Below are 14,921 nucleotides of genomic sequence, written 5' to 3'. Positions count from 1 at the left end.
AAAGATTATGGCGACTGTCTTTTGGGATTCGCAAGGAATAATCCTCATCGACTATCTGGAAAAGGGTAAAACTATTACAGGTGCATATTATTCATCGTTATTGGACCGTTTGAAAACCGAGCTGCAAGAAAAACGCCCACGATTGGCCCACAAAAAAGTCCTTTTCCATCACGACAACGCACCAGCTCACACCTCAGCAGTTGTGGTCGCAAAATTAATGGAAATAGGGTTCCAACTCGTTTCACATCCCCCCTATTCTCCAGACTTGGCTCCTTCGGACTACTATTTGTTCCCCAATATGAAGAAATGGCTGGCGGGAAAAAGATTTTATTCAAACGAGGAGGTGATTGCAGAAACGAATGGCTATTTTTCAGACTTGGACAAATCCTATTATTCGAATGGGATCAACAAACTAGAGCAGCGTTGGACGAAGTGTATAAGCCTAAAAGGAGACTATGTTGAAAAATAAAAAAGGTTTACCCCAAAAAATTAAGTACTTTTTATTTTTGCACGGACTTTTCAAACTACGCTCGTAAAAAGCACAGAGCCATAGTATAGTCAATTATTCATTCTTAATTATAAGTACTGTTCAGAATGCAGCAATTTTTTGAAATGGAATTCTTATAAGTAAATGCATATTCTGCGCTACTTATATATATATTATAGCGGTTTTAGATTGAATAGTACATATTTTTCTTGAAAAATGATCTCAGATTCACCTCTCAAGCACTTGTAAGGAACAGGTACGCTCAGTCGCAAGTAACTAAGTTTAACTCGTAAATTAAATATCTTTTTTCCTCTTTTTTGAAATTGGAAAAATTGTGTAATCCTCCCTTTTGGAATCTGGTGTTCTGGTTTTCGTGATATAAATACCATTGCTGTTTTATTGAAAATAAAAGTACAAGTATTGATCGTTAAGTAATTTATTAATTTTACCAAACACCACTAAAATATAGTCCACTTAATTTAAAAAATTTACCTAAATTTAGAAAAATCCTACGCTTCTTCTAGTACAATTTAATATGGTAAAAATAATTTATCAAATTTTTTAAATAAACCGACATCCCATGAAATGTCTATTTTTTTAAAGCATTTTTCCCCTTAAACTAATTTTTTTTTTCTAAAAATAAAAAAAGTAATAATAAATGAATAAAACGAGTTTAATTCAGTAATAAAACAAATGTTAGTTTCATTGAAGATCATAAATCTTATATACACGAAAATAGATTACTACATACCAGTATTTTTTGACAGTTCTTCTATATTGAAATCTCTATCTCTATGGTTATCTAGATACTCGAATATTATAGACTTCCAATAGGCATGGTAAGAAACTCTGCCTAAATCTGATAGTGGCTTTTCTGGTGTTCCAGGTTGGCCTTCTTCCTTAGACAATAGGTAACCTGCAACAGCAAAAGTAAGTGAACTTTCTATGTGTTAATGTCTTTATTACTCATTTATTAAAAGAAATATAATAGTGGAAAAATGATTGCTAGTAAGTTCAGTCTGATTCATTCTTCATTGTCAAATGAAGTGATTCCACACTAATTAAGATAAAAACAATCTACTTACTGAAATCAATTAGGAACCTTCCATAACCCTGTTTTTGATATTGTGGCATTGTCATTATACAAGAAACATTGTATTTTTGTTGACAATGTTTTTCTTTGGAAAAATAGCCCACTAGGTGAAATCCCTAGAATAATATTTATTAATTTAAATGAAATAATAATTATTATTTATGGCTTGGACTAAATTAACTAAAATACCTACTTTCTCATCATTTTTTGTAAGTACATAAAAGAGAAACGGTTCCACGTCATAATAAAGTGTTTTATGATCAAGAAAAAGTTTCGCTAATAAACAAAGATTCTGACAGTAATATTTGGATGTATTGCCGTCAACCTAAAAAAAAAAATCAACACAATAAATTATTTGTTATAAGGAAGAAAATAATACAATTTTAGGAATTTTATTAAATTAGGCTAATCGATTTACATATAAACCAAGGGTACAACACCCACTCTACATTAATAATTGAAGGTTATAGTGAGTATAAACATCTAAAAGAGTTGAGTCTTAAGTATACCCACAATCCACTAGACACAGCCTATCAAATCCTGTACGTTGTTCTACCAGAGCTTAGACATAATTTATTTCTAATTAATAATCATGACTTGGCATTGAAAAAAAAAAAAAAAAAATTTCTTAAGAATCAAAACATATTTCCACAAACAATTTGGAATATTACCTAAAACTAATTTTGGCTAATCTGGAAATCTGTTATAAAATTTTATCATTGCTTAAGCATCGATAGAAAAACAAATTATTTTTACTTTCTCTTACTAGGTAAAGTATTGAAAGTATGGATACTTTCAAATTTTCGAGATTTTCTAGAAATATCCGTTATGAGGTTCCCTGAGTGTGAAAAAGTTGTTTTTAAAGTATGGAATCTCTTTCTTTCTCCCTTGGCATTTTAAGACAATAGATTGAATCCTACCAGGGGACTTGTATGCGGCGTAGCATCAAAATCTCTTAACCGGTTTTTCATGGTTTTTTGATTTTTCGCGTTTTTGTGATTTCATTTTTTTAAAAACCCAATAAAAAAAGAGTTATGAAATTTAGAAAATATCTTCTAAATTGTCTCTATTAAATATTCTGCAAATCAACAACTCGATATTTTAGTAAGAGAAAGTCGTTTGAGCGTCACCAATTTAGGATAATATATACCTAATAAATAAATCCATATGATATAGATATATATCCTTATTAAAGGACTGTACGCCTTTTGCTACAAAAAATAAGTTTCTAAAATCTAAAGAGCCTTACAAATAATCGTAACTGTTCTGTACAAGAAAAATATTTTTCAATTAACTAAATAATTGTTCTAGTATTGATAAAAAGAAATGAAGTAATACTAACTTCAAATACTGATAAGTCATTGTTTCGATAAATTTCGGTACCAGGTGGGTGCCTCCAATTACATTTATCTAAATGTCTTTCAAGTACTATCCTACTTTTGGTATATTTCAGGCAAAACTCACACAGAAATAGTTTGCCCAATCTAGAAAAATAAATCAATAAACTCAATGTATACTCTAATTTAGTAATACATTATATGTTAAAACTAAACTATTTTTATATTACCTAGCGTATTCCTGAGGGAAAGGAGATGAATACCAAGTGTGTATCAAATATTTCCCAAATTCTATTTGAGCTGGAGACCTAGGCTGTTGGTTAATATTATTTACATTCTGTGTAATTTCAAATTCTGGTTCAATATTAACTTTGGTCATCTGTGAATTAGTACCTTATTATTATTATTACTGCTATTACGAAAATATTAAAATCAATTGTTACAAAAGAATTCTTTTATTTCGTTAGGTCGCTTATCCCCCGTGCTTCATACACTCATTTAACAATTGGCCTCAGAAACCCCACAAAATTTTGCTAGAATCGCAATTGACCAACAACAGGCTATTAGAATTACAATCACTGATAAGACGTGAACTTGCCAATCAAAAGCCTCTCAACTCACAACTAGGCATGTAGCCTGAAAGGCTCTTAGGCATAAACGCCAGTGGCTTTAGCGATTTTCACCATGATTTAGAAACAAAGTATATTTTTGTTTTTAACCAAGCTAATATCTTTAATGGTTCCTAGCAGCAGATCTAATAGCTCTTAATTTTAAGCATGTAGGATCTTAGCGCCTGTAACTTTCGGGGTAAACTACTGCGCTATTGAAGCATCCATTTATTAAGAAATATAAAGTCGCATGAAATCTTAAATAATTTTTAGCTTAAAGCATTAATTCATTTTCAATATTTTTTTCAAGAATTACTCATAAAAATTTGTATATCAAAACGTTTGGGATTTCAAATGATAATAACTTACCGCCACAGCCTTCTCTCTAGCTTCCTTAAACATTTCAACATCTTTTTGAGTTACTCCCGGAGGAAGTTCACTGGTTAAAAGATTGTTGATAGTTGCTGGAAAAAGTTTCAATAATTATTTAAAAAAATCATAGTTTTATTAATATATAAAAAATAAACTAAACGAAATAATAATAATCTCAAAAAAATATCCAAATATAACATGCTCAGGTGCAATTTTTTTTTGAAATTAACTACAATGAAATAGAATAATGGAAAGTATGATATGGGAAATCTTTATATATAACAAGCATACGTTTTATAAATATCTAATTTATTTGAAACGAATAGGCAATTTTGGATGTGGGTGGTGGGGTGATTTTTATTATCAAATAAAGCGTACTTAACACCTTTCTTAAAAATCATCAATCGAGCAAATCAAAGTCCCAAATTTATATCCTTAAACATAAAAGAATGTGTCTTTATAAAGATTACATGCAACCGAAGAAACCTACAGGTATTTTCCCCTGCCAACACTACAAACAAATTATTAAAAAAAATTATTCACATACCTCAGCAAAGTTGCTGTATTTTTTTTTTTATAAATATTTATTATCTTTTGCAGTAGAACTAGAGAGCTGAATTTATGGTCTTTTCAGTACTAATTACATTATTTTTACTACTTTCTTATATTTTGTTCCATTCTAAGTGCTTGAGCTAAGCTCATATACAGAAAATATGTTATACTTACTTCCTTGCTGGAGTTTATTTTAGGACTTATTTCGTATTACTGTTTGAATAATTTATTTATATAATAAAATAATAATAGATAGGGCAGTCATAAGAACATACAAAAGGAATCTGGGAAAAGTTTATTAGATAAATTATGAAGAATCTAGTGTAAAGTTTCTTTCTGAAATGAATTTCATAAATTTCCTTATACTGCTGAACACCGTTAAGAAATGTTTAGAAACCAAAATTAAACTCGCGTGAACAAAGTAAAACATATGTACGTAATAGAATAAAATAAAATCACTACAATAATTAATGTTATATGTTTAGTTAAATATTTTTTGATAAATTATAAGATAGAGTATTTCAAAAACCCGGTATTATTACTGAATTTCATTTTTAATTCTAATTCATAAGTTCTAAAAAATTCAATCTCTTTTTATAAGGAATGATTTAGAAATGGTAATTTAATGGGCATAGCAAAAACTAAGCTCTTAACTTTCGGCAGTTAACTTTGAGGGGGGGCCACTTATCTTTAATTGGTCAAGGTGTTTTCTAATTTTATTTTTATTTTGTTTTTAATATTATTGACAAAAATAATTTAAATCAAATAATTTATAAATCAAAAATATCAACTTAATATATCAATTTATACACATAAAGAAAAGGAGCTCCTGCTTTTCAGATAAGATGTTATAAGTAAGAAATTGGGGCTTTGAGAGGCGTTATGTGTTAGCAATAGGATATCATAACTATCGTCAGAAATAGTTATACGGTCTTAGGATATTTAAGTGGAATTAATGGAGAAGAGAAATATCTATCCTTCCTTCCTCTTCGGCGCTACTGGTCCTAAAAGGACCAGGGCCTCCTCAATCAAGGGCTCTCCTCCACTGTGCTCTGAGTAATACCTATATCTGATGCTAATCTGACCGATGCAGAAATAAGTAAATTGTCGACCACAGAAGGCCAGTTTACTCCTGATGTATTTCATAGGGTTTGAAATGTGGGCGTTCTATGTAGCTCAATACTGGGTTATTGAATTATGGAATGCCTGGAAGGTTTTAGCTCAGGGATACTTTACTTATTGTAGGCTACCTGGAGATTACTTAACGGGAGTATTTCATGGGAGAAATGATTGAGTGCGTGTATGTAATAGAGAGAGGCATGTTTAAGAGACGATTAAGTCTCTTGCCTTGACTCCTCCAAAAAAGTAAAATATCAATATAGTGAAATTTAAATTTACAGTTATTGTCCGTTCTTAATTTTGAGTATTAAAAAAAAAGAAAATTTCGTTTTAAACGTTTCTCAAAGCTACCAGTTGTTACTAAAAATAGTACTTTATTATTTTAAAAGGTAATCTAAATATAGAGATTTTTCTATTTCATTCCTACTTTAACCTATTAAATGAAGTAAAACATGGAAATTTCAAATGAATTTCATACTATGCGATATTTTGATATCAAGTTTATTTATTGTACCGACGGCGCAAAAAAAAAAAAGAGTTACAGTGACAAAGAGTGTGATGGAGGTGTTAAGTGTGCTCTCGTAAGTCAAGCAGAGCAGTGATTTTATGGGGCAGATCTTTACACCTTCCTCCTATCAAAAGCTATTTTTAATTAACTACTACAAGGAAAAGATACGTCATCGAGTAACAACAACAATTTCTATAATGCGTAATAGTACAAATCAACGTACAAATTAAAGCAATATTGATACGATATTCTCATTTCTAAAATTCATCTCTGAAAAATGTTTCAAAAAAAAAAAATTTCTGCTAATTAGGAAATTTCGTTGGAGCTGTGCTTGAACTCAATTCTTCCTAAAAACCAACTTTTATTTGTTTTTCTACAAAATTTACTTTAGGAATGGAAAACACGGATTTGATAACTAATTTTCATAGTTAATCTTCCTTAAAAATGATATTAAGTAAAATAAAGAACTGAATGACTATTTTTCTGGAGGGCTTAGCGACCAAACATTTGTTCAAATAGGCCGAGGTAAAAATATTTTACAACTCATATCAAATAAATTTAAGATTATCAAGAACTATTGTGCCCAGAATACCTCAGCATAACGGAATGTAATTTATTAATATATATATTCAACAAAAAGTTGAAAAAAATTTATCTTTAAATAATTTTAGGGGAACTAAGTAGAAAACAATTCTTTCTAGAGTGCCCATTTTAATACAACTTAATGACCTTTAGATAGGCTTACCATACGTCCCGGTTTGACCGGGATGGTCCCGGTCAAACTTGAAACAACACCGACACCCCGGCCGATCGTTCCCCCGCGCCCATTTATTAATATGTTTTCAGTTCTTAATAATTTTGATTGTATTTCAAATATGAAAAACACAAATTAAGCGAAAAGCAAAACGAAAATGAGCCTCTTCCTCCTCTGCGTCCCGGTCCTCTTCCTCCTCTGCTTCCCGGTTTGGCTCTTCGTAATTATAGTAAGCCTACCTTTAGAGTAACTGTTAGCACCAATGATTTGAAAGTGTTGTTAAGCTACTAAATGAAAAGATTGTGGTTGCCGCATGAAATACATGAAACAGAGGCGTTAAATGAGATAGTCACGACTGTTTTCGTTACACTTTTCTCGTTTTATTAAAAACGAATGGCAAGAATGGAATCGCGCATAACCTAAACTGCCTTTTGAACAGATAGTTTTTATTTGAAAGATAGCTTCAACAAATTCATCATCAATCGTTCGTTCTCATTTTCTTAGTGCATAATATATAAAACCACAGTTTAACGGGCCGGGTAGAAACACTTTTATATGATTTCATGACCAATAAACTAGAAATGAATTATAATACTGTTTTACCTCCATTTTACTTGTGGATTTATTAAAACTGCAGCAGTAAAAATGACAAAATTCGGGAGTTACAACAGGTTACTTAAAGGTTGGCTCGTTATAAATGAATAAGGTAGATGATAGCGTAATTGTTGTTGTTACAGGACGTTTTAAATATTATATCTATATAACAGTATGTAAGTGTAAATTAGAAAGAATGAGTGGTAAAGTGAATGAAAGATTAGTGGTGATGAAGGGGAGGTGATGGGTAGAGGTGGGTGGAGGAGGAACAGTGGCGAGGTGGGGGTGCTTACCAGGTGTGCCGCCTTGTTGTGGCGCTGATGACTGCCGGCTACCTTCCTTCATCAGTTTACACCCTTCCCCGACTAACTTCCTCCTTTCCAGTTCGTGCGCCTTACAGTTGACCGCGGATTTGACAAGGCTGGACGGTGAGCGTATAGTGGTCGTAGCGCCGCCGCCACCACTAGCTGGGGTAGGTACATGTGGCGAAGCAGTCATGGATTGAGTATGTTGATGAGATATGGCGGTGGTGGTGGTGTTAGCGGTGGCGGGCGAGGAAGGGGCAGGAGGGGGCCTCCGCGATGATGCTGCCCTATGGTTGTTACGTGGATGTTGATTTTCCTGAGTTGGTATTGAGTGTAAATTACTCATTGCTTCATTACTTGTAGTAGAACCCTTAATATTATCATCTTTGACTGCAGCGAAACCCCAAGGCTCTTCTGATTGGGCCAATCCACCAAACGGTTCTCGTCCTCCCAAAAAAGGGAACGTGGGCGGTACCGCCCGGGGGAATTCTGTTAATGGTGTCACCGGTGTAATTACACGTTCAACAATAACACTGGCGTCACCATCTTTCATTCTTACTTTTCCACCAGCTACCCTATTACTGCTGTTGTCGCTCTCAGCTCCTCCTGGCCCTCCATCTGATCCTCCAACACCGCCAACGCCCCCGCCTATCATCCCGGCTAAATTATTTTTTTTATAAAAAGCTGAACACCTGAAGAATTTTTGTTTTTCCTTTGATATACGATCACTGGTTTCTTCGCGGCCCCCACCACCCTGAGGATCTTGCAGGAAAGGAGCATGGGAAGGGGAACTAGTTGTTGTTGATGGTAGTTCGTCATTACCGTCTTCCGAGCAGCTATCTACGCTCACCGACCGACACTTTCCTTTCTTCCTCACGATACTCGCCCTGGCTGCTTTCCTGCATAACAATATAATAATAATTAAATTCAATAAATCCACAACTATTGAAAAACTTCATGTTACAAGTATCAAGTATTCTGAAATAAAAGTACTGAGAAAAGAAGCAAGAACTAATCATTTTCTTATAGTCCTTATTCCCTTTAAAAAGTGATTCGTTCGTTTTTTTGTTTTTTAAAGATATTTTCAATGCCTTTAATTCAAAAAAAGCCCGAACGTTCTACAATTACCGTCGATGGGCTGCATGTTTTTTGTGCGATACTCCACTCACTGCAATCTATATTTGAGGAATATGGAATTTTGGAAAGAAGACACGCGCTTCAAACTGTTAAGTGGTATGAATTACTACCATTATTATTAGTTTGGTAAGAATACCCACCCTTTCCTATATAAATGCTCTTTTGAAAAAACTCGGATGACGACCTGTCTTAATTAGAAAATAAAAAAATAACTTTTTAGATTTACCTAATACTTCTAAGTTGCTGAACTCTGAGATTCTTTAACTTTGATTTATTTGGAGAAGGAGTGGTCGCAGACGAAGTAGCACTTGCGGACACAGAGGATCCTGGTGTAGTAGTACTAACTGTAGTAGCTGCTGTTGGTCTATTAGCAGGTGATGTTGTTTGTGGTACTCCTTCTATACAATCAGTACAACGCCAAACAGTTTTCGATCGTTTGTCTAAGTGTGGATCCAAACAGTTCAGATGGAAACTTCTGGTGCAAGTACCACATTTCACGACGCATATCTGAAAATATATTCTTCAATTATAAAGTAATAAGATAAATGCAATAAAATAAAATGAATTTGTCCATGATATGTGGAAGTTTGGTTTAGGGCGAAATTATGAATATGAAAAGCGGATTAATTTGAAGAAAAAAAAGTAATAATTAAATATTAATTTAATATTTTTAAATTTAAAATAGTATAATTAATAAGTTTTAAAAAGGCTCTGTTTGAGAAAATGCTGTCCATTTTTGTTTTGCTTTGTATTTTTTTTTATAACTTTAATGAATATGACACTGGATCCAGTAAATATATTTAGTAGACAGACCAACATGAAATTGTTGAAAAATAAAAATCATCAGAAGACCTTTCTACCGTTCAGTGTTGGACAAATCATTATAAGCAAAAAAATCACAGTCTGGAGCCTGCGACGGAGCACTAAAATAGCTCCCGTGCATATGTTGTCGCAAACAAAAAATAACAACCCGATTATGCGTACCATTAGAACACAAATTAAGTTCCAAATGCAATTTTTTTGCTTGAGCCAAATAAAGTTATTTCTTAGTATTATGATAATGTATTTTTGCCAGTGTGATAAAAAAAACCTTCTTTTTTGACAAAATATAAGTTAAGGCATCAAAAAGAATACAAAATTTGAAATCGGGAGGGTAAAAAAACAAAAAAGTCAAAATCTAGATCCAATACAGATTTGTCTGAGGGCACGCGTGGTTATATATATATAATACATATAATTGTTCAATAAATAATCATTTAATTTCTTTTTAATGCTTTAAAATGAATGGTGGAACCTTGTCAGGTAAAATGGAGAATTGGTGGCTTCTTACTTGGTCTTTTTTTAAAAAAAGATTTTTTAAAAGCACGTAATTTTTTTTAAAGCGACGTAATTAATTGCCTGTAGGATTATCTGTTTTAATTGATGATACTCTAAATTCACACAAATAATGTTGCTATTATGAAACTGAATTGTAAACTTTGGTGCAGGAGGGTTTATAATGGTTGCTTTCTACTAGCTAGTATAAGTATACATAAAAGAATTGTTTCCTGAAAATAGACTTATTCATTCATATTTTATGGGGAAAAACTGCTAATTTTTTCATAAGACTATCTGACAACTCCTTGCCTTTGCCACTGCAAGTTCGTCAGCGCTGTACCATCTCAATTAAATGTTGTTGTTTTTTTGTCTAAAATTAGTGAAATATAACTCAATATTTAAAATACAAGTGTAATGGCGTTGCCTAGGACAAACGTAATGCATAATTTTTTCTTTCAGTACGGTTTAGCCCCGTTTTTTTCTAAATGTTAAGTTAAAAAAATATTATTTACTGTCGGGCAATAAATTTAGTTTACTCACAAAAGTTTTAGAGGGTTAAAAAATTAAAAACAATCATTTGTACTTCTACTTTTAAACAAATCTAATTTTACAGTTTCTGTAAACCTAATTTTAATCATGTCTCCATTAAAACAAAATGTTATAAGTTTCAATCCTAATGAAGTATGCATTGAAGTGTAGTAAACATAATTTAATTTTTGTATTTATATTGAAAATATTTCGTTTCACTTGAAATAGGAAGGTTATATATCTGGTACCTGCTCTTTCCGAGCAAATGTACATATTTTTAATGAAATACTTTTACATTTCATACATAATTTTTTTAAAAAATGGAAAGATTTTGTCATTAAAGAGAGGAGAAGTGTTTGCATTTCAGTTTGAGTTTAGTAGTGAAACCTGTTCTTTTTAATTTTATTTTTTTTCCCTTATTGTTATTGGCACCCGGAGCTCTTTCCACTGAACTACCGGCTTCCACCATAAAGTGTTCTCTCTTTTTAAAAAAAAAACACTATACATTACCAAGTTGTGGGCATTAAGAAGCTCTTAGGAAGAGAAAATCAGTAGAGAAACCAGTAGCTAGGTTCGAACCAGGCATCTCTACAAGGAAATCCAGGGTGCTAATCACTTAGCCTTTTGAACACAGTTGTTTTGTATTAAATTCTTATTTCAATCATTTTTGTTATGGGTTACGATCTACTCAAATGAATAAATCCAAATCAATTCGGAGTAACATTAAGGCAGTTCAAACTTAATATTTGGGAATATTCACAACAAAATAGCAAAGGGTTTCTACTGTATATTGTAAATGAAATTCTCTGAAATCTCTTTCGTTAATTAGTTAGACAATGCGATGTTGAGTTATAATGTCTGCCAAATTTTTGCTTACATGGGAATAAACACCCAGATGTACCGAATTTTAAATTTATTACCAGCACAAAAGACGGAATTATATATTAGTTTTAGTTTTTAACTAATCACATTGTCTAAATAAGGAAGAATAATGTAAAGGATGAACAAAAAAAAAACCTAGATGATCATTTTTCTTTTGAAATTCGGTGAATACCTTATCGTTAGTTAGGTGGCAATTATCACATTGTACACATTCTTCACAATTCCATATATTGCCTTTAGCTATTAAATTTGTCAAGATGTCTGGCTTGGACACACATGACGGGTGTACACTACACCCGCATGTTTCGCAAGAAAGTAACGCCTCTTCTTGGCCATGTTTGTTCTTGGCCGCTGTACCCAAACATTCACCACAAATTGCCAATGCAGGTTTCTGTAAGAAACATCCTTACATTACCAAACCTGTAGCAACATCATCAATATTTTGAACAAACAAAAAATTGGTTACTAACAGGTTATTGTATATGTACATATATATATAAAACAATGAAAACACACAACTACTATAAAAGTAGCAAAACAAATATAAGTTACTTAAAAATATTTTGATGAGCAACTGATTTGTCATTAATATAATAAAGAGCAAAAATGTGAATTCTAATTACTGATTCTAAAATATCTGAATTACAATGCCTTGGAAGGCTTTGATAAGAAAAGAGATTCGGAAAATTCTGATTTATCTACATTGTTACTAGTTTTTTTTATTAATTTGTAAATATATCAGAATTACGCAGTTACATTGTAATTACCAACTCAAACGGTAAAAGATACAAGGTATCTCAATTAACACGAAATTAAGAAAACTGTAATGTCTCAAGTATTCTTATTATCAGCAGTAAAGAACTGAATAAGGTTCAAACAAAACTATAGGTACAAATAAGCAGTAGAAAATATTTAAACGATTGAAAATAATTTTACTCTGAAACGTCTGTACCATTGTCAACAAAACTAGAAACTTTACCACTATTTCAGTCACACAACTGGGAAGTCCTTCGGACCATGCATTTAAAAATAAGATTCAGCAGAAGTCAATTGAATTAATAAACGAAATATCTTAATTTTAATAAAAATTTGGTAAACCCTGCTTGTAAGGTTCCTCAACCAATCCATCAGCAAATGATAAATAGCTAGCTATTCCAAAAAAAAAAAAAAGCGTTCAAGAGGCTCCAGTACATATTAAAAGTTGATGTGCGTTTAACAGGATAGTGCTCCTCCATTTTAAACATTGATAAAAAATGAGCGACTGAATTTTTAATGGGGTTGTAAGTTTTGAAAAAGATAGAACAAGTAAAAGACTACCGAAAACTTGTAACGATAAAAGGAAACATCGAGAATTTGCATAATAGCGTACGACACAACTGGCACTGAATGCTTATTCTGAGAGAAGAGATGCGCTTAAAATAAAGAAATAGATGTAAGAAAGAATGCTTTTGTGCAAGATGGGTTTTATATTGGTTTAATTTTTTATCACTTAACTAATGTGACGACGAATTCCGCATCTGTTTGGACCGTTTTAAAGAAAAAAAGTACCCTAACACTATGAAAGAGAAATAAGCCTTCTTCTAAATGCCAAAATTAAAGCAGCCATCAATGCAGAGAATGAATTGTGTAAAAAAAAAGTCGACTTCATCAGCGGCTAAGGACATGGACCAAAGTTTGCCGGGAAAGTAAAAGAGAATTTTCTCAGATTACTTTGATAATACAATAACTATGCACTTCTTCTGGAGCATAAGTATGGAAAAAAATTAATGTAAAAAAGTAAACATTCATTAAAAAAAAATGAACGTACTACAAAGATGCTTTGGGAAAACTGATGGACTTTTTATAAGAATTGTAACATTCCCAACATTCAAGAACTGGCTCAAATGATAAAATGAAAACGAGTTAGCAGTAACCGTTAACAGGTAAATAAGATACCTTCCAAAATTACACTTCAGGAATGGAATGCATTAGAAAAGATAGGATTAACGTGCATTGAACTAAAAAAAAAAAAAAAAGAATGAAAAAAAATTAACTGAAAAGTCGCCACCTTCTCAGCCATGCCGAGTACTTTTCCACCGCACCTATCTCAAGACACCTATTCTATAATATAGTGTAGTTTTGGTAAAATTACAAACAGCAGTTCATAAGATAAACTTGCTATAAAAGTTCAATAACAAAATTTATTTATTAAAGTAATACAATGGTTGCGGACCGAGTTGAACATAACACAGGTAATATCGTCAGACAAAGTATGTAAGCAGAGTGGTAAAATCAGGACATTTTATTCAAAATAGAGACAAAAAAATAATTAAAAACTTACTAACAATAAAAAATAAACCAACCCTGTTTCAAGAATCTCATTACTTCAGTTTATTAAAAAATACTAGACCTTACCAAAAAAATAAAACAGATTTTAAAACTAGCTTTTTTGGGGGAGAAGGCCATCTTTAACACGTTGGAGCAAACAGATGAAAAAAACTTGAACAAATCTTTAACCTTCTAGAAAAAACAAAAAATATGTTCCTTTAATTTCTAATAAATTCACTATATATTAGTAATTTCATAGCTGAATATAAATAAAAACTTGCAATAAGTAACAACGAATTGGCAACAGCCCAGTTCCAACATTCTAATGATCAAGGTTACATTCATTTCCTAAATGGGAAATACCAATGATTAACTAGTCCCCGTTGGGAAGGTTTATGTCAATATCTCATTTTAACTTCAATCTTCTATGTGTGTTATACAAGAATAAAAAAAAAACCATCCATGCCACTATCATATACAGCTTCACATCCAACTTGGAAAAAGTACAGCAGCTACTGAAATTTAATCTAACTAAAAAGAACTGTTGATGACAGAGCTACTTATAAAGAACATTTATCTACTTAAATGCTGGCAATATTAGAAATTGTACAGATTTTTTAAAAATAGCCTTGAAAAAACAAAATTGCAACAACCGTTTCATGTAATAAAGATAATAATTTCATTCGGTAATAAGCTAGAGCAATATCCATCTAATGACTTGTAATGAAACTGTAATAACCATCTTTTCACTGTTAATCAAATTCCAACTGAATAGATTTAAATTTATTCATCTTAACAAATTTCATTGCTTTAAAGCCACAATGTAAGAATTGGTAATCTGATCTATTATATTCCTACCATTTCATGACAAAGATAATCTCTGTAGATGATACATGCTTACATGCTTGCTCTCAACATGAATTTTTCTTCGAAATTATCTCTTAAAACACACCGCAAAAACTCCGTAATATAAAAGGAAATAATAAACACTGCCAGAAAGTGTAATATGAGGAAGGTTAAG

General features: G+C 31.9%; 1 protein-coding gene across 8 annotated transcripts in view; it reads right to left on the bottom strand.

Moving 5' to 3' along the window:
- The window catches only part of enok (histone acetyltransferase enoki mushroom), a 46,720-nt gene that overhangs the window by 9,248 nt on the left and 22,551 nt on the right, over positions 1-14,921 (bottom strand). For 3 of the 8 annotated variants that reach the window (XM_074136974.1, XM_074136975.1, XM_074136977.1), the window contains 9 exons: positions 11,766-11,984; positions 9,093-9,373; positions 7,718-8,628; positions 3,895-3,989; positions 3,148-3,296; positions 2,923-3,064; positions 1,774-1,905; positions 1,573-1,696; positions 1,239-1,403 (listed from right to left, as the gene is read on the bottom strand). In XM_074136974.1, coding sequence (XP_073993075.1) covers positions 1,239-1,403; positions 1,573-1,696; positions 1,774-1,905; positions 2,923-3,064; positions 3,148-3,296; positions 3,895-3,989; positions 7,718-8,628; positions 9,093-9,373; positions 11,766-11,984 — 2,218 coding nt within the window. Of the gene's footprint in view, positions 1-1,238; positions 1,404-1,572; positions 1,697-1,773; positions 1,906-2,922; positions 3,065-3,147; positions 3,297-3,894; positions 3,990-7,717; positions 8,629-9,092; positions 9,374-11,765; positions 11,985-14,758; positions 14,920-14,921 lie in introns of those variants that run through there. The other 5 variants (XM_074136976.1, XM_074136980.1, XM_074136978.1 and 2 more) reach the window with 4 other exon arrangements.

Source organism: Rhodnius prolixus, unplaced genomic scaffold (genome assembly GCF_049639745.1).
Source record: "Rhodnius prolixus isolate KJV_2025 unplaced genomic scaffold, Rpr scaffold_5, whole genome shotgun sequence".
Taxonomy (NCBI): Eukaryota; Metazoa; Arthropoda; class Insecta; order Hemiptera; family Reduviidae; genus Rhodnius; species Rhodnius prolixus.
The sequence above is the reverse complement of the archived record's forward strand: the minus strand, read 5'-3'. Positions and strand labels throughout refer to the sequence as shown.